This window comes from Ascaphus truei, chromosome 4, assembly GCF_040206685.1.
Source record: "Ascaphus truei isolate aAscTru1 chromosome 4, aAscTru1.hap1, whole genome shotgun sequence".
Taxonomy (NCBI): Eukaryota; Metazoa; Chordata; class Amphibia; order Anura; family Ascaphidae; genus Ascaphus; species Ascaphus truei.
Window position 1 is genome coordinate 110,941,311 of NC_134486.1, and position 24,831 is coordinate 110,966,141.

At 44.4% G+C, this 24,831-nt stretch overlaps 1 protein-coding gene across 2 annotated transcripts in view; it reads right to left on the reverse strand.

The window, feature by feature from the left end:
- Positions 1-24,831, reverse strand: part of LOC142493021 (heterogeneous nuclear ribonucleoprotein L-like) — a 69,293-nt gene that overhangs the window by 40,572 nt on the left and 3,890 nt on the right. For both annotated transcript variants that reach the window (XM_075596407.1, XM_075596406.1), the window contains exons 2-4: positions 16,357-16,472; positions 1,699-1,936; positions 50-137 (exon numbers count right to left, since the gene is read on the reverse strand). In XM_075596407.1, coding sequence (XP_075452522.1) covers positions 50-137; positions 1,699-1,936; positions 16,357-16,472 — 442 coding nt within the window. The remainder of the gene's footprint in view (positions 1-49; positions 138-1,698; positions 1,937-16,356; positions 16,473-24,831) is intronic.

Here is a 24,831-nt window from a genome sequence, read left to right on the forward strand (position 1 = left end):
CTCAACTGCATTACAGAACACATGAAATAAAAACTGAATTGAAAAGGATATTCCACCATGGCTTGGATTCCCTTTCTCTTAAATATAACTATGCGTTCCACTTTTCCAACTGGATTGCAGACTGAATATAAGACATCCTATGGGAAACAAAGGTGGAAAAAAAAAAAAATACAAGATATATTATATATAAATATACATCGCTCCATACAGATGCAGATGTTATTGCACGGAAAGAAACACAATTATGCTATTTGCATTGCAAATATCATGCAGGACCCTATAACGTGTGCGCACACCCGGTAATGTATTTTCCATTCATTCGGGGACATCAAAAACGGATAAGGAAAGTAAACACCAGGAAAGAACCGTTACATGTCTCAAAAATTTAAAAGAAACTACATGAGTGAGTCCACACGTCGCTACTGGAGGGGCATGCCATGTTCTAGTCCAAAGCAGGTTCATGTGCACAAAGAAGGAACCAATAAAAAAATACATATATATATATATATATATATATACACAAGCAATTATATGTGGTTAAATCCTGAATGATTGAAGTTATTTGAGAAGCCTTGGAAAAAAAAAAAAAAAAAAAAAAAAAAAAAAAAGTTGACTTTGGTCTCATTAAAATAAAAGTTTCCATAAATTGTAATTTTTCACTTCCATAAAAGAAAACCTGATCTGTAGTGAGAAGTTGGGATCTTCTTTGTTTCTCAAATTTAAATAACTGGTATAGTACTGTGTGTCTTTACATTAGATATGTGCTGGTAAATGTAAAGAAAGTGTTGCTACGCTGAGGTGCTGTCTGTAATAATGTTGCACTGTGTCGTTTAAGGCCGAGTCCACGGTCCCTGCTGGCGTGCTGAGGCGCGCTGAGGCGCAGGGAAAACGGGTGCTTTCCCTGGCCTTGCGGTTGCTTACCGCAAGCGCTCTCAGCAGCCGTCAGGGGGCGGTCCGGGGGCGGGCGCGTCACTGGCCGGGGGCGGGCCAGTGACGTCACGGAGCTGGTTCGCCCTCATTGGGCGAACCGCTCACGTGACCGGCCTGTCTCGCCGGCAAGCGGGGGAATTTTAAATTCCCCCAAGACCTGCGCTTCCGCAAGCGCGCGGAAGCGCAGGTGAGCCCCTACTAAAGCCGCTCTAATTGCGGCTGTAGGGGCTCAGTGCTGAGCGGGAGCGCGCCTCAGCGCGCTTCCGCCAGCAAGCACGTAACATGGCCGAGGCCTAAGCCATCTTGCTGCCATCTGCCAGAAGGGACTCCACAATCCCCTAGAAAAGTGAGCTCCCTTACATGGGCTCACAGAAACAAAGAAAACAATTCTCGGTCTCGTGAGACTGCTTTGTGGATTTTCAGCTGTGAGAGGTGGTGTCTGTGAAAGTTTCCCTACAGCGCGAGTGAGCAGATCGGACCTTAACTACTACTGCACTCGGCTGAACACCGGAGCTCTCCGGCTCCACTCTCCATTCTTAGGGCAACTGTGAGTTTAATTTATTTTATTTTCATCGGTATTTGTGCATTGTGTTTTTGCCTAGTATTGGTTTTAGTGTGTATGTAATACCCTTGTGGGCTTTTTATTAATACATTTACTAGCTACTCAGTGCACCTTTCTGTCAATTGTTTTCTATGTGCTTGTAAATAGTCAGTGTCCTGCTGAGACCTACACGAGGATGTACAGTATAGATGGGAAAGCAGACGTACCACTGTGATTGGATAGAGGGGATTCTGAATAGACAGGAGGAGAACTTTATTCCCACCAGATGGGTCCTCAGTGTTTGCCGGCCTGGTGATGCGTTTGCTTGTAGAGTAGTTGAAAAAGGCTTGCTGACCTGCTATGTGCACCGGCACACTGGTAGCAAAGGTAACACACTTTTTAGAGAACTCAATGTCTTCAAATTCCACCAGTGCCTGTCGTTTGAAGGGCATCATCATCACGTAGCTGACCGGAAAAGGAGAAACAGTCAATTCTACTGGGAGCTCAGAGAAAAGGACACTAGGAATAAATATAATCTGATTTTCGGCATCCCAAAATGCTCACTCAAATGTGCAGTTCCAATTCCTGGGTCTGAAATATTTTTACTTTTTATGCAAACATAAAAACCTTAACTTGTTTTAATTAACGGTTTTCATATTATATATTAGAAATCTCCGAATTACAAACTTCTATAAAAAGGGAAATTGGTTCACACTTATTCATGCTCTTTTCCTAGAACTGTTCCATGGCTGTGGATTTTTTCCCTGTCCCCTCTAAGCCAGGGCAGAGCTTAACCCAAGTTCCCCCCAGGTATTACCCCCGATAAGATGCCCCTTCCCCATGCAGGACATCTCTGGTTTTCCCAACAGCTGAAAAATACACAAATATGATTTATATACTAAAAAACACAGGGGCAAGGAAGATCTACCCACTGCCATGGAAGGATTCCAGGAAAATAAAATGACTAAGTGAAACAATTTTTCCTGTTCATCCCCATGGCAGTGGGCACACCTGGGACCTACCCAAGTAGTATTGAACAAAGGGACGGAAAAGAATAACGGAGTCATACAAAAGGAGCAGCTGAAATTTTGTTTAAGCTACTACAGCTTGTAGCATTTTATGGCCAAAACTTGTGTCAGCAGAGGCCTGCACATCTAATATATAAATTCTTAAGAAAGGCACAAAATGATTGACAGCCAGCATTCTCACAGGAATGCTCAATAAGCAGTCTTCGTGGACTTATCGAATTGTGCAATTGTTGCTTTCATAGCCGGCTGTCCCTTCCTGGAACCTTCCAGTAGAATGAACAGCCCGACTCCCTGAAACCGCCAACCCTTTCCAAGGCTGAGTCCATGGTGCTTTCCCTGGCCTTAGTTCTCGCGCCGTCCGGGTGCGGGCCAATGAAGTCACGGAGCTGGTTCGTCCTCATTGGGCGAACGGCTCACGTGACTGGCCCTGCACTCCCGTGAGCGCCAAAACTAAAATTGGATTGTAGGCTACGCTTCCGCACCCCTGCGGAAGCGTGCGCGAGCCCCTGCTAAAGCCGCTCTCATTGCAGCTGCAGGGGCTCACTGACAAGCGTCAGCGCCTAAGCGCCGACCATGCCCGAGCCCTAAGTAGTGCACCAGACTGCAAATAACATCCAGTGGACTCAAATCTTCAAGAGTTTGAATTTGGACAGAATGAGTGGATAACTCTCGGTTTAGTTGTAATGGATAAAATACTTTGTGAGGGTTAAAACAAAAACAAAAAAAAGTAGTTAAATAAAAATTACAAAAAAAAAAAACCCCGTCAGTGCAATTTATCCTGATGTAGGACTTTAAAAAAAAAACAAAAGGGTGCTTTGACGAGAGAGCCTGTAACTCTAAGATTCTTCTTGCCGATGCTATTGCCGCTAAAAACCACACATTTCAGTGTTGGCATTCTTAATGTAATGGCTGACGAAGGTTTCAAGAGAATTGTGAGGGCTAAAGACCAGTCCGATGGTGGAATTTCCTTTCTGATCTGTGCTCTCAGATGTTTCACTATCAAATAAGCAAACAGCCTTTCTAGAAAAAAAAAAGTTGTAAGCTGAGCACACACATTGTAGGTGAAACTTGTGTTGTCACAGTAATTGTATTTGCGATGGTGATGTTTTTAATTAATAAAAGAGACAAGCAATTTATTTTTGTGTCCATACTATCACTTGGAATACATGATAATTGACTTATGATAAGTAAAGTAAGGTAAATATATTTTGGATTGCAAAGTATCTAAATGCCGTTAATCTCAAGTCTTTCATTCAATGTAAATCATAAAAATCAAAACAATCTCAGTGACAAAACGCAAAGAGGTTTAACTTAGAACGCATGTGCTCGGCACACACATACATATACACACACAGTTAGGTCCGGAAATAATTGGACACTAACAATTTTCATAATTGTGTCTCTGTAAGCCACAATGGATTTTAAATGAAACAACCGAGATGCAATAGAAGTGCAGACTTTCAGCTTTAATTCAAGGGGTTGAACAAAAATATCGTATGAAACGTTTAGGAATTGCAACCATTTTCATACACAGTCCCTTTATTTCAGGGGCTCAGGGACAAATTAACAATCATAAATAAAATGTTCATTTTTAATAACTTTGTCGAGAATCCTTTGCAGCCAATGACTGCTTGAAGTCTGGAACACATGGACATCACCAAACGCTGGGTTTCCTCCTTTGTGATGCTTTGCCAGGCCTTTACTGCAGCTGTTTTCAGTTGTTGTTTGTTCGTGGGTCTTTCTGCCTTAAGTTTTGTCTTCAGCAAGTGAAATGCATGCTTGATCGGGTTGAGATCAGGTGATTGACTCGGCCATTGCAGAATATTCAACTTTGCCTTAAAAAAACTCCTGGGTTGCTTTCACAGTATGTTTTGGGTCACTGTCCATCTGTAAAGTGAAGCGCCGTCCAATCAACTTCACTGAATTTGGCTGAATCTGAGCAGACAATATATCCCTATACACTTAAGAATTCATCCGGCTACTTCTGTCTTCTGTCACATTAACAATAAACACTAGTGACCCAGTGCCATTGTAAGCCATGCCATCACACTGCCTCCACCGTGTTTTACAGATGATGTGGTATGCTTCGGATCATGAGCCATTCCAAGCCTTCTCCATACTTTTTTCTTCCCATCATTCTGGTACAGGTTGATCCTAGTTTCATCTGTCCAAATAATGCTGTTCCAGAACTGGGCTGGCTTTTTTAGATATTGTTTGGCAAAGTCTAATCTGGCCTTTCTATTCTTGAGGCTTATGAATGGTTTGCACCTTGTGGCGAACCCTCTGTATTTGCTCTCATGAAGACTTCTCTTTATGGTAGACTTGGATAATGATATGCCTACCTCCTGGAGAGTGTTCTTCACTTGGCTGGATGTTGTGAAGGGGTTTTTCTCTACCATGGAAAGGATCCTACAATCATCCACCACTGTGGTCTTCAATGGATGTCCAGGCCTTTTGGTGTTGCAGAGCTCACCAGCGCGTTTTTTTCACCTCAGAATGTACCAAACTGTTGATTTGGCCATTCCTAATGTTCCTGCTCTCTCTCTGATGCTTTTCTTTTTTTTTGCAGCCCAAGGATGCCCTGTTTCACTTGCATTGAGAGCTCCTTTGACCGCATGTTGTGGGTTCACAGCAACAGCTTCCAAATGCAAATGGCACACCTGGAATCAACTCCAGACCTTTTACCTGCTTAATTGATGATGAAATAATGAAGGAATAGCCCACACCTGTCCATGAAACAGCTTTTGAGTCAATTGTCCAATTACTTTTGGTCCCTTGAAAAAGAGGGGGCTACATATTAAAGAAATGTAATTCCTAAACCCTTCCTCCAATTTGGATGTGAATACCTTCAAATTAAAGCTGATAGACTGCACTTAAAGCCCATATTCATTATTTAACTGTAACTTGAATTTATTTTGGTACACAGCCGAAACAAAACATGTATCGGTGTCCAATTATTTCTGGACCTAACTGTATATCTATCTTTTTTTTTTCTTTTTCATTAGAGTTACCAAATTATATTAATCTACATACAATTCATGTGCAGTGTGTACACAACTTTCATGTTTTCCACTTCTGCTTTTTTATTGTAAATGGTACATTTCTAAAATGTTTGCTATTTGCACGTCTATATTTATACTCACTTGGCATTCTTCTGGTAACTGTTGTGTGTTTCTCCTTCTGCACGTGCATAGTACGGCGGCCGCGCATGCGCATAGTACGGCAGTTGCTGCTGTGCAGAGTACCGTGGCCGCTTCTGCGCATGCAGAGTACGGTCGCCACTTCTGCGCATGCGCAGCCATCTCCAGCCCATAACGTCACTTCCGTCACGGATTTTCGTTACCAGCCAAGAGATTTTTCCCATCAAAACTCTGTAGGTGCCAGCAAAGAAGTTTCACTTCAAAAATTGATAGCGCCAAGACTTGAACTTTCAACCAATTTAAACGCAGCCCTTCATCCTGACCATTCTGCAGGAATTATAAAATAATTCTTGGGCGATTTGCTTTATAATCCACTCCTGACCTGTGGTACCACTCCATAGAACAAATCCAAATCAGTTTATACACTTCTGAAGTTGAATGCTTTCTGGCAGCCTTTAAGTTGAGATAACCGACTCAGAAAGACCGTTGTTCCTGAGCAAATGCTGCTCAATCTCCAGACCTGTAGGGCCAAACTGAGAACTGGGATGTTGGACTGATCCTTAACGCAGTAGGTCTTTTGATACTGGTAAGCTGAAGGGAGGTTCATTTGCCATGTTTAAGACCTGTGGGTACTGCTTAGGATCCTCGGAATGAGTGGAACAGGAGGGACAAATGCGCGAGACGGAAGGTCCAAGGTAAGCGGAGTGCATATATACGTGCTGCTTGCAAATGAGAATTCCTTGAGCGATAAAAATTATTTTTCCTCTTTATATTTGTCGCTACGAGATCTATGTCTGGACACCCCCGTGTCTGTTCGCTTTAGAAAGACCTGTTTTTAATTCCCATTCTCCTGGATGACCCACTGACGACTGAGGAAGTCTGCAAAGGTGTTCTTTTCCCATGGAACATGCACTGCTGTGATAGTTTGCAAATGGTTTTCTGCCCAAGTATGGCTTCTGCCATTTGACCCAACCACCACGACCTGTTCAATTTTGCTGTTACGCAAAGGCCTTGCAGAAGATGTTTAGCTTTTAAAGCTATTTCTATGGCCTTTAACCCACCAAAAAGTGACCACTTATTTGTCCAGGTTACTAGCCATTCTTCGAAAATGAATGGGTTCCTCACTTGGGCACCCCTCTGTGTTGCTTGCCTCCGTGCACAAGACCCAATCGGGATGCAAGAGAGAACATCCTTCTAGAATGTCATTTCTTGTCAGCCATTTGATCTCAGGTTCGTAAAGAGACGGATACCGTGTAGCTGGTCTAAAATTATCCTTGTTCCACTCGTCTAGGAAACTCAACTAAAAAAAGCGCCCTCATATGAAAAAAAAAATTCCCATTTTATTACTTCAAACGTTGCCGTCATTTTTCAGAGTACGATCATACAGGTTCCTGCTATTTTTTTTCACAAGCCCAATATCTAAAACTTTTTGCTCTGTCAAATAAACTTTGCTTGGCTGTATCAAGCATAACTGCGAGGAATTTCAATGACCGAGTAGATTCTAGATAGCTTTTCCTTTAGTTTCTTAACCAACCTTTGAAAATATTCTCAGATGCAACACCAGTATCTTGTTACTTTGAGATTTGTTTTCAGAAAGTATGATGGAAATATCAGGATGCCTTGCTTTTACGGTAACCAGTCGTTTTGTGAAAGTTCTCCGAGCCATTGCTACACCAAAGCAGAAAGTGGAGTAATGTAATTGAAGACCCGTAACGAAGAATCTGATGTTTCTTGGTGATTGGAATGTGCAGATAAGCAGCCCTTAAATCCAGTGACACCAACCAACCAGTCTCCTGGCTCTACTGCCTGTAACAAAATTTTTAAAAGGACTCCATCTTGAACCTTCTGATCTTTAAGAAGATGTTCAAAAACTTTAGAAACAAGGACCGGCCTGAAGCCCCATGAACTTTTTCACTAAAACTGTTTGAATAGATGCTTTGCTTTCTTTGGGCTCTTGTAACATCCCAATCACTTGATTTAATTTGAGGCTGTAGATCTGCTCCATAGCCTCTTGATACCTTGGTTTTTGTTTTTTTTTGCACTTTTGAGAGACAAGAAACGTTTCCTTGGAAAAGTTCTGAATTCTAGACGGTAACCAGAGAAAAATTGCAGAACCCATCTTTCTAACAGTTTGATCATAGGCATCTCTGAATCTGGCGACACCAACCACCGGCAACTGCTGAGGTTTAATCTCAGGCAAAGTTTCCCCTGGAGTCACGAAAGAGATTGCCTTGTCTCCCTCCCCATGCCTAGTATAACCCGTCAAGAACGATACATTTTGCTTCTCTAAAAGTGTACACAACCCCTGCAAGCTCAAAACCCAAACCTACCACACATATTACATATCTATAGAAATAAAGTGCCGATAGCACTAACGAGTGATAAACAGACCCAAATGTGAATCGATACTAAACATAGTGTGCCCAGAAAGTAGTGCAAAAATACAATATTATCAATATGAAATTCAAATATACATATACACATACAAATATTAACAAATAAAAGAAATGTATCCAAGATATTTCCCAGAGTTCAAGGGGTTAATAAGAGTTTTGAATAACCCAGTCCCAATAGACATCACGATACTGGAGACTCTGGTAGCTCTCAAATGGACGAAACCACATCCAGAAGCAAAATCTAAAGAGGAAAAAAAAAAAAAAAAAAAGAGAGGAGCACGCGCTCCATGACGTAATAAGGTATAAACATTTTTATTTTTTTTAAAGAGTACAAGTGGCACTCACAAGTATAGGAGAATTTAAAAGCAAATCAGGTAGACAATAGTCACCAGCCAGTTCCAGCAGATTAAGACGGGTTGTCTGAGTAGATTGCAGGACTGGTATACCCCTCCTGTTCGTATGGGGTAGGGAATGGGGAGACCTGATATGTCCAAGAAGCTGTTCTGTCTCACAGATACAAAACCAGCATAGATGTCTGCAATCTGGGTGGTGAATCAGCTGTAGAGGAGGCTGGAGTTCGATAGGCCGTCCCAGCAAGGCGAATATCGTGACGTCAGTGACGTAACCCAACGCATTTCATCTCAACACGTGACTCCATCAGGGGGAGTCCATAGTAAAATCTAAGCCATTTAAATAGCCGATCTTTACAAGGCAACGAGGAACAACAGGTCAAAGCTTTAATCAAGGAGAGCGGAGAACCAGAAATACTAAAAACTAAATGGCAACAATAGACATTACATCTCTCTACAAGAAGGACTAATCCAAAATTAGGGATGCAAGTCCTGATAGAAAATATTTCTGTTAAGATATATAACTAGTCTATAACCAATTATTAAAACATATGATGTTTATACTACCCCCCCCCCCCCAAAAAAAACACCACAGAGTATGAATGAAATAGTCAACGAAAATAAAACAGATGTGTAAATAATGATACCACACAGATTTGCACAGCCGAAACCAAAATTGCTCAAATTAAAGGAGGATCACCACACATTTCTCGCGGAAGGTCTAGGTAGGTAGACTATTTATTGCATATTGCACAGCGTTTAGAGGGATATAGACCCTTCCTGAGGTATGTACCATCTTCCTCTTCAGTGAATATTATGTTAAGACCATTAAGGCGGTGACGCATTAGCACCATATGTCTATATAAAAGGGTGACCAGACGTCCTGGTTTCTCCAGGATTGTACCAATGATATTTTCAAAAGTCCCAAAACGACCTGTTTTTTTTCCCGCTCTGATAGAGAATATGCTGCCAGCAAGAGCTGATACTGCACATGTGCAGTCGGCTCTTGCCAGCGCATGCACATCCGGCGCTGGCCAATTCGGCACAAGTGAAAATTGTCTCTAACTGCAGAAAAATGACCACCATACTTTATAACCACACGCAGAGTTACGTGAGGGGCAAGACAAATATTTTGGGACTTGAAACAAACCGCCACTTAAAATGTTAAAAATAAAAATACATTGTCACGTGATTTGGGCACGTGCTAAATAAATAATAAATATGGCAAAATGTGTCTCCAAGTGATTTTGCTGAATTTGATCGGAAACTGTAGTGCCAGTTTAATAAATAGGCACCTAAGCTTCTATAGATATAGCCATTAGAATATACTTGGCGAGACGGGCAATGTTAATATAGTGTTTGCATAGAACATTGTCATTCTCAATGATAGATATATATATATATATATATATATATAAAAATAATATTGACCTGGAACCCCCATTTTCTTTTAAGGCCGTTTACAAAGTATACTCACAGACATTCAATTGTAAGAAACCAACCTCTTCCCTCCCCCTCACCATACCTTATGTCACCAATTATTCTTCTCTCTCCCTCCCCCTTCCATACCTTGTCACCAATTATTCTTCTCTCCTTTCTTTCCCCCCAGCCACAAACTGACTACCTCTTTCTTTGTCTGCCTTCTGTGTAAATTTTATAGCCATCTGGCTCTCCTTATCTGCCACCAGGCTATGTGCATTGCCCGTCAGAGAAATTGTAATTACGCAGAATTAAAAATAGAATGTAACATTTGAACCACCCCGTCCCCCCTCCACCCCCTCCCCTCTTCACCCCATATATACACCCCCCCCCCCCCTCCCGAACTGGTCCGGACTAGCACTAGACACTATAGCTCTCCCCACAGCAGTAGACATACTATAAAAATCTCAGTAAGCTACAACTATGCACCCCCTAAAACCGCCCCGACCCAAAACTAAGACCCCCTCGGAGGCTAACCCCAAACAATAGAAAAGGACATACATAATATGTCCCCCCTTCCCCCCCTCCCCTTCTACCCCCCCCCCTCAATATCCAGACTAAACACCATGTAAGATACCCCCCCAAGTCTCCCTCCCGCCCCCCTCCCCGTCGCGGATAGCTCTCCCCCCCCCCCGCACCTGCCCCCCTCCCACCTGCCCCCCTCCCACCATAAACGAAGACCTGTACTATGTTTAACCAGCTTGTATAGATATATGCCAATATATGAACAACTACTGATTGAATAGAAGAAAATTACATTCTGTAAGAGATTCCTCGGCCTAGGATTGAGATTCCTCCCGAATGCACTGTTTAAATCCCCTGTTAAGTACACGAACAATGTATGCTCCCCCCCCTGCCCCAGGGCACCCCCCCCCCACCTATCCCCCCCCCCAGAGGAGAAATGTTTTATGTCGAACCAACATGTATTGTTATATACCAATGTTTGAATGTGTATATAATGAGCAGCTGAGAATAGCAATGTACAAGGGAAACCTTGGCCTAGGATTGGGACCCCCCCCAGAGAGCAAGGTTTAAACTCGCTGCTAAATGTATGTATACTATATGCTCCCCCCCTCCCCCCAGAGGAGAAATGTCTTATGTCAACCCAACCTATACTGCTATATACCACCGTTTGATCGTATATCCTATGAGCAGTTGATACTAGCAAAGTACAAGAGAAATCTTGGACTGGGAGGAGGACTCCCCCCGAGAGCATTGTTTAATCTAGATGCTAATTATGTGTATACTATATGCTCCCATCCTCCCCCCCCCCCTCTCCCTAACTCTTCCCCACTCCCCCCCCCTACCCCGTGTACCCCTGCCCTCTACCCCCCCCCCTCCCCCCCTATCCCCTCCCTCCTATCCCCTCACCCCCCCCCTTCCCCCCCCCTACCTCCCACCCCCCCCCTCCCCTCCCCCCACCCCTACCTCCCTCCCCCCCCCCCCACCCCTCCCTCCCCCCTCCCTCCTCCCCCCCTCCTCCCCACCCCTACCCCCACCGCCCTTGCCCCCTCCCCCCTCCCCACCCCCTCCGCCCTCCCCCCCTTCCCCCCCCCCCTCCCCCCCCCACCCCTACCCCTACTGCCCTTCCCCCCTCCCCCCCCCACCCCTCCCTCCCCCCAACCCTCCCCCCCAACCCTCCCCCCCCCCTCTCCCCCCCTCCCTCACCCCCCCCTTGCCCCCCCCCCCATCCACCCCCCCACCCCTCACCCTTCCCCAACAATGTTTACTAAAGATGTAAAAGATTGTCTATGGCCCAAACCAAAGGAGAGTAAGGCCTCCATAAGCCAGAGGTGCCCTCCCCTACAAGGGACCCCCCTCCCCCATAAGCAATGAGGTGGGGGTGCTGGACCCTTCTTTCTGGCTACGGTCCGTGAGTGACGCCCCGAAAGTTCTCCCAGGGGTTTTTATTCCCCATCCCCTTGACATCAAAATGTCAAGAGGAACCTTTTTCGGGCTCCAAGACAGCCCATTCTCTTTCTTGTCCTCTTGTGTCCTCCCCCCCCCCCACCTCTCCCCCACCACCCCACCCTCCCCCCGTCGACCTCCACCCAATTCCCCTTGTGGGACCACTAAAGACTACCCCCCACAGGCCCAAACAGACGCACGAACCAACCCTGACATGGGAACAATTCAGGGACAGGGGCTTACCCCTAAGACCCCCCCCCCCACACTGATGGCATCGATCAAAATTATTTCCCTGAACGTCAAAGGCCTTAATTCGGTTCGCAAACGCAAACTAGCCCTTCAAGAATTTAAAAAAACTAAAGGAGATATAATTTGTATCCAAGAAACCCATTATAACAATGTAGACCCGCCAAACACATTTAAACACGTATACCCCCAGGCGTTTTTCGCTTCCTCCCCCAGCAAGAAAAGAGGGGTGGCCGTCCTGATTAAAAACAACATACCATTTGCCCTGACGACAGTAACTAAGGACCCCGAGGGACGGTACATACTCCTCCAAGGTACGCTTTCAGGCTCCCCCTTAGCAATCCTAAATATTTACGCCCCAAACGCCAACCAAACCCAATTCCTACAGAACCTCCTTAGCACCCTCGACCAACCGACGCTCTCTTCCCTTCTCCTAGTCGGAGACGTAAATATGGTACTTAACCCAGCCCATGACAGATCAGGCCAAACTACTGCCCCATATTCCATCCAACTACAGACAAAAGCCCAAAAATTTCAAGATATCCTCGGGGAGTACTCTCTGACGGATATTTGGCGAGCCCAGCACGTGGGTCAGCGAGACTACTCTTTCTATTCAACCCCCCATCAGTCTTACTCGAGGATCGACTATTTTCTGGGCACCAATAATGTACTCCAGGCATCCTCCCACTCCGAAATAGGCCCAATAACGTGGTCCGACCATGCCCCTATCGTACTCACCCTCTCTCTACCTTTCGTCAAGTCCTTAACATACAATTGGAAACTCGACGACTCGCTTCTCAACGATCCACTAGTAGTCAAAACAGTGAAACAAAAACTGTTCACCTTCTTCCAAATAAACAAAGGTTCAGTGCCCTCAGCAGCAACTCTGTGGGAGGCCCACAAAGCCACCATCAGAGGGGAACTTATATCAATAGCCTCCTACAAGAGGAAACTTAAACAGAGAGCCCAGAAGGAACTCACAGATAAAATCCTAGCGCTAGAGCACTCACACAAACAATCCCTATCAAAAAAGGTGTTCAGAACACTTGAGAAAGCGAGATCCGACCTAAAAGTGTTGCAACTTGACGAGGTAGAGAGAGCCCTGAAATGGACCAAACAGCGGTTCTACGATAGGGGCAACAAAGCGGACAAACTTCTGGCCTCCAAATTAAGAGGCTTGAAGACAAAGTCCCAGATCTCAAAGATCAGAACTAAAAGCGGCCTAGTCTCCTATAACGAGAAGGACATCGCGAATGAGTTCGCAGAGTTCTACACAGATCTTTACAATCTCCACCCAACTAGCATGCCAAAAGATATCGCCAAAAATACATCCGACTATCTATCCAAATGCAACCTCCCATCCCTCACTCAAGAAGAACTTGAGTTCTTAAACAAGAAAATAACTCTAGAGGAACTAAAAAAAGCGATATCCTCACTTAAATTAGCTAAAACACCCGGACCCGATGGATTTTCCAACGGGTACTATAAAAAATTTGTAGGCCCCCTGTCCCCCCACCTCCTAGAAATGTACAACTCCTTTATGCAAGACCAACAGATCCCAGACACTATGTCAGCAGCCAATCTGGCTATTATTCATAAAGAGGGTAGAGACCCCCTTCAATGCGCCAGCTACCGCCCAATATCCCTCCTAAACTCTGACCTCAAACTTTTCAGCAAAATCCTAGCAAACAGGCTGAATCCTATTCTCCCAAGGCTAATTCATATAGACCAGGTGGGATTTGTGTCAGGAAGACAGGCCTCTGACAACACCCGCAAAATTATTGATATTATAGACCACGTGCACCTCAAACAATCCCAGGCCCTGATACTAAGTCTCGACGCGGAGAAGGCCTTTGACCGCATCAGATGGTCCTATCTAGACCAAACGATGCGCCAATTCGGCTTCTCCGGACCATTTCTTACCGGCGTCCGGGCCCTCTATACTAATCCAACAGCCCTACTAAAACTCCCAGGAGGCCGCTCCAACCCAATAAAAATTCAAAACGGCACCAGACAAGGCTGCCCCCTCTCCCCTTTACTATTTGCCCTATCCATAGAGCCCCTGGCCGCCCGAATTCGAACTGAACCCACTATTAAAGGTATCCCAATCGGAGACAGGGAATACAAAATATCCCTGTTCGCCGACGACATAATTCTCACTCTGTCAGACCCCCTCACCTCCCTCCCTAACTTAGAAAAACTCCTTGACGAATTTGGCCAACTATCAGACTATAAAGTCAATACTGACAAGTCAGAGGCGCTTAGCATCTCCCTCCCGAACCCCGTATGGTCAGCCCTACAACAGAAATTTAAATATAAATGGAACACCTCCCACATCAAGTACCTCGGAATCAAAATAGCAAGTTCATATAACTCGCTGTATCAAATTAACTACCCCCCCCTCTTCCGCCAGATCTTAAAAGATCTTGAGACCTGGCTATCCCACCAGATCTCCTGGTTCGGAAGGATAGTATCCACCAAAATGAACATCCTACCCCGCTTGCTCTACTTTTTTCAGACCCTCCCCGTCCCTGTTCCACTAGCAGAACTAAGGAATATCCAGACCCATATATTAAAATTTATATGGCAACAACGTAGAGCCAGGGTCCCACGATCGGTCCTATTAGCCTCAAGGTCGAGAGGTGGTCTGGGGGCCCCGGACATACTTCGATACTACCTTTCGGCCCAACTGAGGCAGGCGGTAGTATGGAACAGCTCCCCCGACACCAATTGCTGGCTGGAGATCGAGACACACCACGCTTTCCCGAACCCCCTCCCGACCCTACTGTGGTCCCCAGCTCTCAAAAACAGGAAATCGTTGAGACTTGGTCTCGGGGCAATGAGATGCACGAGGTCGACATGGTTAAAAACCAAAGGGAAATATGGCCTAGCTTCAACCCCCTCTCAACTGACCCCCATATTCGGGAACCCGGACTTCCCACCCGGATGCGCCCGATTCCAATTCAGCCAATTTCAAGGCTTAAACATCAGAGTGGTTGCGGATTTGCTGGAAAAAGATGAGGCCATGTCCCTCCCAGAATTAAGAACCACATTCACGTCCCCCAACTTGCCCATTTTCCAATACCTCCAGATCCGACATTTCCTAAGAACCCAATCCCCTACTCTCAAGTTCCCGCCGCGTTCTAGATTCGAGACCCTCTGCCTCAAAGGCAAATACCAAAAGGGCCTCATATCAGAAATTTATAAAACGCTCGAAGCATCTCAGCCCCCCCCTAACCACCAATACATGCAGAAATGGAATGCAGACCTAAACACCAACTTGGACCTTGAGGATTGGGAGGATATTTGGGAGGCAGCCACCAAAACCTCAATTTGTTCCGTCACGAAAGAAAACATCTATAAAATATTATTCCACTGGTACCTGACCCCGAGTAGACTGAGCCAAATCTACCCAGGCACTTCAGACGAATGCTGGAGAGGTTGTGGTCAAAGGGGGGACATGCCCCATATTTGGTGGACATGTCCGGAGATCCAAAGATTCTGGTCCCGGATCCAGGGCCTCCTGACCGAGACCCTGGATATAGAAATACCCCTGGACCCGCTGACCTACGTGCTGGGAAAACCAATTGACGACCTTCCTGCCCCGGCGACCAGACTCGCGGCAGCAATACTGACAGCTGCGAGATGCTGTATCGCGGCGGCATGGAAGAAAATTAAAGCCCCCTCTAGAAGAACCGTGATTTCCAGAATAGACGGAATTATGAACATGGAAAAACTGACGGCAAGGTTAAAGCAAAAAACCCCACAATTCTATTCTACCTGGGAACCCTGGATAGGGCTTCCAACCCCCACATAAACCCCTCAGCTACCCCCCTCCCCCCCCCCCCCCCCCTACGGCCGACGAACCCTAACCCCTCCCCCCCCCTCTTTCTCCAAAGTCGTTCCCAACTATCCACCTTTCCTTCGTCTCCCCCTCTCTTTTTCACTATTGAAAGAAGGAAAAAGGGTTTATTGAGTGTCATCTACCCCTTCTATGCCATGTACATGCACTGCGCCGTATTTACAAGTTGGCCTGCGAGCCAGTATCGATAATATGTACCCTCGTGATGTATGACACCAATAAAGGAAAAATATTTACAAAAAAAAAAAATAGAATGTAACACATTTCCAAACATAACGCCTTGATTTCAGAAATCATTACGCAACATTTGGTAATCTCTTAAGATGTGTCCAAATGCATAGCGGACATACACACACGAGATGGAGAAGTGGCACAACATGAGATACCATTATAAAGGCTGTTCCAGCACTGAATGGTGTAAACGAGTGTAAAAATGTTACGAGGCCACAGACTGTAAATATTAAAGTGGTACATACCATATTGTCCCAAACTTTGTGAGAGCCTCCACTAGGTCAGCCTCCACCACAGATTCACAAAGTCCTCTGACATGGACCACAGGGGACACTGACACTTTGTGATGGTTTCCTGAATCCTGAGGAACAAAATGAAATTGTGTGTAGACATTGCAATGATCTGATCTAAGGCAGATCAGCGTTTCACACCCGGGTTTCCGTGAGGATCAAAAGGGTGCTACGGGATTTCACCTATCTGCCAGAGTGGGGAGAAAGCAGGAAAGTTGCTAGGTGGCTGGGCGGACACACACGGACACACACACGGACACACACACGGACACACACACGGACACACACACGGACACACACACTTTGCTGCCGCTGGTTAATGCAGCCAATCAGGAGGTGGTGTCAGGAGCCTGGGGGTTTGGCCAAGCAGAGGAAGAAGCAGAATAGGCATAAGAGGCGAGAGAGAGTGTGTCACGTGTGTATTTGTTCTGTTCAGGTTTGTGTCTTCTCTGCCCATGTAACCCTATGACCCTCCCTGCCAATAGAAAGCAGTGACATCATCCAGTTCGGATTCTTCTTGGCCCATGTGACTCAGGAGCTTTAAGCTTCAAACTACAGCGGCTACCGAACCCCCTACAGAAGTATCTCCTGAAGCAGGGGGTCCCGAATATTAAATTAGTGGGGTTCAGCTCCAGAGACCCGGCATAATAAATATATATTACACACAAAATTTGCCAGCTTGGCTTGCCGCTTTAAATAATTATGCCAAGTAAATGAACATAACCAACAGATATTCATGATTTAGCTGACACGAAAAAGAGGTAACATTTCATTTTTAGCATACAGACTGTAAAGTTGACATTGTTGATGTGAGCCGCTCTAGGGTTGCACACAGTTGTCACATCATAAGGCTTAGTCCATGGCGACTCAGCCCGTGCAGAGGCGAGCTGAGCCTGAGGGAAAGCGGGTGCTTTCCCTGGCCTTGGTTAGCGCGCCGTCCTGGGGCGGGCCAGTGACGTCACGGAGCTGGTTCACCCTCATTGGGCGAACCGCTCACGTGACCGGCCCTGCGCTCCCGTGAGCGCTTGAATCTAAAATTTTCTTAAGATCCACGCTTCTGAACGGTTGCAGAAGCGTGCGCGAACCCCTGCTAAAGCCGCTCTCACTGCGGCTGCAGGGGCTCACTGGTAAGCTTGAGCGCAGCTCAGCGCCTAAGCGCTGACCATGCCCGAGGCCTAAGAATAAATTACGAAAATATTACAGGTGACATTGCTACTTTAGCTTGAAAAAAAAAACGTTTGAAATCACGTCCAGAAGCCAGAATGAGTAACTCCACACCCCTTCAAAAAAAACAAAAAAACACAACACATGGTTTTCTCAACTTCTAACTTCCAAGGGTGGCTCAGTGAGTAAAGACACAGAAAACGACAGAGTTTGAAGCAGGGGAACCTAGTTCAAATGCCATTCTACAAGGGGGAATCATGTGGACCTTTCCTAAAAGGGTTTCTAAGCAGCATATACTAATTTGAATTTTTTGCACTTTGTCACTTTCACCATCACTGATAATATATAAGTTACATTTTCAATTCACTCTATATTACTTGTCACTGGTTAATCCTCGTTTAGAGCGCCGTTTTATTTATTTTTTCACCAAAAACAGATTGTAAGCTCATCTGGGCAGGGACTGTGTGCTATTGTATGTTCAATGTTGCTTACCCTGCACTATACTGTAAATGTGAAAAGCTTTGAGTCCCATTGTGACAAAAACATTATATGAAAAAGTTATTATTATTATTAATCTTTAGACTGCACCGATTTCTGGGGAGAGCTTTATTTGAACTTCCCGGATACTTAATATTTCAAACGCTTATATCTCCTGAACAAAGCATCAGATTTAAAAAATAAATAAAAATAAAAAACAAAACCCATTGTTGGAAAAAGTAAACAAAGATAAGTAAAACAATAATAAATAAAAAAATGGCGATCCGCGCAGATAAAGGGAGAAATAAGATACCTGTGTGCGCAGCATAACAAGACTTTTCAAAGATGACCAATAAAGAACCTGTCTAATAACCAAAGTCTCCTGGCTTCAAAATTGGAGAATATTTATCAAAGAAAGAAATTCCATTACGAGCAATTGGAGTTTTAACCGATAAACCTGGTGCAATTATTAAGCGCTGGTTTTACCCCAGTATTGCAGCCAGGAAACGTTAGTAAATAACCCAAGGCATTTTTGTTATGTAGAGAAGATGCTGCTGGACAGAGCATTGTAAGGCCTGTATTCTAGTGCCGGCGTGCGCACAGCCTGGCACACTTCTGCAGCCCCAGCAATTGGTGGTTATCCCTGCAGGAGATTGGGGAGGCGTGGCCGACACGTCACAAAGCTGGTTTGACCTTATTGGTTGAACCGCTTCACATGACGCCGACGTCACGAAGCCGCGCCTTCGCGCTCTGCCGCGCGCGCACACACTAGATGCACTGTCATGGGAAGACAGGCATATCATTGGGGCGCGCAATGATCGCCTTTACCACATCACCAGCCTAAGCCCATCTCAATGTGTTGTATAGCGCATACACAGAGCGAACTCTGCTCCTATGCGCTACGTTTATAAGGGGCCTTTCCCTGTACGTCAAATGAATGAGCTTAAAAGCAGCAGTCCAAGCTGCCGTTTAAAAAAAATTTTCCACCTTTAATATGTGCATCAATACAATCCACACAATGATAACTAATTAGCTAAGTTGCCGATCTGTGAAGATTTAGCTCGGGGGTTCACTAAATGGCTGCCAATGTAGCAGAAGAGGACCAAAAATGCAAAGTTCTGTGGGGAAGATCATGTGACAAGCAGTCATTAGATATGATTGGTGCACTGCTAGAGATAGGGCAGGGCTCAAAAGGGGGTGTGCCAGAGCCTGTTTCAGAAGAGGAAGGGGATGTGACTGAAAATGGTTGCTCTAGAAACAAAAAATGCTTGTTACGTTATAATAGATTAAAAATGTCAGTGCAGGTTTTTTTTTTTTTTTTTTAAATGATACAAGTATTTTCTCATAGTGGCGCCCTTGCAAAAATAAAAAGTGATTAACACAATTAAAAATGTAAATATCATAAATTATACAATGTAAATGAATACAACCGTATGGGGATAGAAAAGGCTGAATATGATTCCCAATGTCTGCGCCCGCCTCCAGAGAGGGGATGATGGGATCCAACCGTCAATCAGCACGTGAATAAATAAACAGAGCAACATAGTGTGATATGGTTAATGTAATATAGCCCTAAAATATAAGGGTTAAGATGGAAAGGATTCAGAGTGTTAGAACAAAGCGATTAAAAATGGGAATATTTAATACACATGAAAAACAAAAAAACAATTAACATGAAATGCCACAGCTCCTGCGTCAGGCAACTGTGGAATCCTACTTACAAGAAGCAGGTAGGACAAGCGCATGAGAATGAAAACATCCACGAGGAGTGACTGCCTCTCCGCTTCAGATATCCTGCACGGGTATTCCTCCGTCTCCTTTCATTATACCCCAGAGGAAGCGGATCAATCCGCAAAACGCGTAGGGTGACGTCACAAACCCTGCGTCCTGGCATTCAAGCGCACATCCCTACAATCTGCGAGCATCGTTGAGCTGAGGGGCCTATACGGACATCTGCCTTTACCACCAGCAGCATCTCGCGAGAGCAAGAGAGTCTGAGCAGACTACGGATAGAGGCATCTGGGCCGCGAGCACGAGAGGTCTGACGGCATTAAGCGACTCCCAAGCAGACGGAGTTCTCACCGAGCCACCCAGCTGGTCTGAGTAGGAGACGGAGGAATACCCGTGCAGGATATCTGAAGCGGAGAGGCAGTCACTCCTCGTGGATGTTTTCATTCTCATGCGCTTGTCCTACCTGCTTCTTGTAAGTAGGATTCCACAGTTGCCTGACGCAGGAGCTGTGGCATTTCATGTTAATTGTTTTTTTGTTTTTCATGTGTATTAAATATTCCCATTTTTAATCGCTTTGTTCTAACACTCTGAATCCTTTCCATCTTAACCCTTATATTTTAGGGCTATATTACATTAACCATATCACACTATGTTGCTCTGTTTATTTATTCACGTGCTGATTGACGGTTGGATCCCATCATCCCCTCTCTGGAGGCGGGCGCAGACATTGGGAATCATATTCAGCATATTCTATCACCATACGGTTGTATTCATTTACATTGTATAATTTATGGTATTTGCATTTTTAATTGTGTTAATCACTTTATTTTTGCAAGGGCGCCACTATTTTTTCTGTTTTTGATTCTTTCACTAACATAGGGTGGTTAGTTTTATAGTTGGCAGCCCCAATTACTTGTTTATCACTTTTGAGTATATATTTATATCACTCATAGAATAGAGACACACACACACACGTTTTTCCTTCCAAGTATTTTCTCATAGTACAGAACTGATATAGATATATATTTATAAACACACGTAGGATATTGCTTAGTCTGCAGATTTAAGGGGATTTACAGCTTGGAATTGCCTAGTAAATACAGACCCAAATATTATAAAGGGCCTCTAAACATTTACAGCGCAATGGGTCAGCACATCAAATCGCTCATAAGAGTATCAGGGATTACGCATGGAAACACAAACAAATTTCAGATAGGAATGAGTATTTACTTCTCATCTCTTACTGTTAATGCAGCTTGCACTGAAATAAGTAGCTGCTTGTTTTCGTAAACTATTAATAAAAAGTGCCAAATGTTTTGCAAAAGATACATCTGCCCGAAGTCAATATAAATCATAAAAAGACGTCTCATAACAGTGTAATGATGTAAAGGCAAAGCAACCATCCCAAGATCGGTAGAGAATACAGCAAACTCAGAGTTATTGAAACTACCGCCATTCCCCTCTTAAAAAAAGTCCTTAGGGGTTCGGTTTGTTCTCAGGTTATAAAATTAATTCGGCTAAATCAGAGACTCTAAATTTAACTTTACCAGACTGAGGTTAAAATAATCAAATTACATTTCAAATCATCATTGGAATAAGGTGAGATTGAAATAACTAGGGATTTTCCGCACAAAAAAAAAAACTATCAATCTACCGGTATATAAAAATAACTACCCAGAACTTTTCACCAAATTAAAAAACGGGATCTCCTACTCTGGAACGGCCACCAAATTTCCCGGATAGGTCGTATTAGATCAGTTAAGATGAATATTCTCCCGAAACTGCTGTATTGTTTCCAGACACTACCAGTCTATTCCGATAAAATATTCAAGGGACTTTCAGAATAAAATTATGCAATTTATTTGGGGTAACAAAAGACCAAGAGGGCCGAGATGTTATGTGTGCACCTAGAGAGGGGGTCTAGCGGTTCCTGATAGAAATATTATGTAGCCACCCATTTGAAACAGGTGGTCATCGGTCATTCCCAGGAAGGTCAATACCAATGGGTAGATATAGAAAATAGATTAACCCAGGGGCACTCCCGGCTCTTATATGGAATAACAAGTCAACAAAAGGGTCTTAAACCAGACCTTTTTGACTCGGCAGTAATAACATTTTCTATTAAGATTTGTTATAAGGCCAAAACCAATTATCAATTAGCCTCAGTTCCTTCGAGATGTAACCCGATTTTTGACAACCCCGACTTTGGTCCGGGCTGGTCCACAGGTACTTTTGACTTATGGAAGGTTAATGATATTAGAGATGTGGGAGATATGCTTCTGAGAGGTAAATGACTACATTTTTATGATTTTTGTCAGAGATACTTTTTGACGGGAACTGAGATGTTCAGATTTCTGCAAGTTTCTCACCATCTTAGGCAGCTGTCCCCAGTGGGATCTTTCTCAGAGGGCACTGTATTCGAAGAACTATGCAGGATTACAAATCATAAGTGGGGATTTATCTTAACTATTTACCAATTTCTTAGCTCTTGTGAATTTAAAGCTCCCTGCACACATCGCTATATGGTTCAATGGGCCCAGGATTTTAAGGTGGAGATTTCTTGGGAGGACTGGTAAACTATCTGGACCAATGCAACAAATACACCACTATGCACAATATCCAAAGAAAATATTTATAAAGTTATTTTCAGGTGGTATTTGATGCCCCAGAGGTTGAGGCACATTTACCCAGAGACCACAAATCTCTGTTGGAGGGGTTGTGGAGGTGTTGGAGATATGGCCCATATCAGGTGGCTCTGCCCCAAAATACAGAGGTTCTGGGGAGTAGTGCAGAATTTAGTGCGAGAGACTTTTGGAATAAGGATTGCCCTAGACCCGATTATTATGATTCTGGGTAAACCGCTAGATAATTTATACAAAAATAAAGCTAAATTATTGTTGCATGTTCCCACCGCGGCTAGACGTGCGATCGGCGGGGCCTGGAAAAAGCCTTCACCCCCCTCCAGGAGAGAGATTATTCTAAGAATAAATGGAGATGCAAACTATGGAAAGACTACCAGCATATGGTAGACACAATTCAAGACAATTCTAAAATTCCAATTAGACTGTAAGCTCCTCGGGGCAGGGACTCCTCTTGCTTAATGTTACTTTTATGTCTAAAGCACTTATTCCCATGATCTGTTATTTATTTGATTACCACGTGTATTACTACTGTGAAGCGCTATGTACATTAATGGCGCTATATAAATAAAGACATACAATACATACAAAAGGTCTGGGTGCCCTGGAACTCTAGGGGAACTAGATCTGTTTAGTCATTGTGGATGGAGGGCTGTATGTTTTCCTTTTCAGAGTTGGTAATTTTTATATGATATCTGGAGTTCGAACTGTTCAGCATCGTTGTACTTTTGGTATTTTTGGATTTTTGTTTTTTCTAGGATACCGGTGCTAATTTGGTGGTACCCACCCACCCCTCCCTCTCTAGTTCTGTATCCCTTCCCACGTTTTTCAAAAAACTCAAAATATATATTATTTTTTTTAAACAACGCAGGGACATTTATAAAATGATGATTGTTTGCAGAAGGCAAAAAAAAAAAAAAAAATCCTTAGATTCACCATACGTTATTTAAATTGATCATGGATGGTCTCATTTATTTATAAAATATTTTACCAGGAAGTAATACATTGAGAGTTACCTCTCGTTTTCAAGTATGTCCTGGGCATAGAGTTAAGACAAATACATGGTTACAAATTGTTACATAAATGAACAGGGTATACATTATATACAAGACATTGCATGCACAGTTAAAGATAATATATATTATGGGCGTATGAAACAGTTACAGACCAGATTAAAATGTGAGACAGCCTAAGGCTGCGTCCATAGCACGGGAAGCCGTGCTGAGGCGTGCGGACGCTCCGCGCTGAGCCCCTGCATCCTCAATGAGGATGCCTTGAGAGGGGGCTCACGCGAGCGTCCGCAGGCGTGCTCAGGCTTTGGAGTTTTCAGCCGAGCGCCAAGCTGTTTTTCAGCGCGCTGTCGGCTGAAAACATCCAATGAGAGCGGAGCTGCGTCAACGTCACGGCGCCGTGACGTCGGCGCCGTGACATTGATGTCAGTGCGTCACGGGCGATTGGCCTAGCGACGTCACTGCCTTGCCACCAACCACCCCCCCCCGGCTCCCTTCGCGCACGCTGGCTCGCCTGCAAGTCCGTGCAATCGCGCTGACTGAAGCAGACGAGCCTCAGCGTTAGCGCGCCTCCGCTCTCCCCACACCTCTATGGCCCGGGCCTTAGATTTGAAAGAACTTATACTGGTGGTGGATGTGAGAGTCTCTGGTAGGTTGTTCCCGTTTTGGGGTGCACGGTAAGTGAAGGAGGAACGGCCGGATACTTTGTTGAGCCTTGGGACCATGAACAGTCTTTTGGAGTCTTATCTCAGGTGATAAGTGCTGCATGTGGTAGGGGTGAGGAGCTTGTTCAGATAGCTGGGTAGCTTGCCCATAAAGAATTTAAAGGTAAGACAGGAAAGGTGAACTTTGCGCCTAGACTCTAGTGATGACCAATCTAGTTCTTTGAGCATTTCGCAGTGATGTGTGTTGTAGTTGCACTGGAGAACAAAACAACAAAATGAATTGTAGAGGGTGTCAAGTTTGCTAAGATGGGTTTGAGGTGCCGAGCCATATACTATGTCTCCATAGTCAATAATTAGCATTAGCATCTGCTGTGCGATACGCTTTCTGACCAGGAGACTTAGGGAGGATTTGTTCCTGTAAAGTACCCCTAGTTTGGCATAGGTCTTGGTTGTCAGGGTATCAATGTGCATACTGAATGTTAAATGGGAGTCAAACCATAAGCCCAGGTATTTAAAACAAGTGACAGGGGTTAGGGTGGTGTTAGCGTTGGTTCTAATCAGGAGCTCAGGCGCCTGAAGCTTTAAAAATGTAGTCTTGGTCCCAAATACCATTGTTACAGTCTTGTCAGTGTTTAAAAACAGTTTTGGGAAATCCAGTTTTCGAGTCTCAAAAAGTCAGACTGAAGTATGTGTTGAAGGTCAGAGAGGTTATGGCTGTGTGCATATAGGATTGTGTCATCTGCA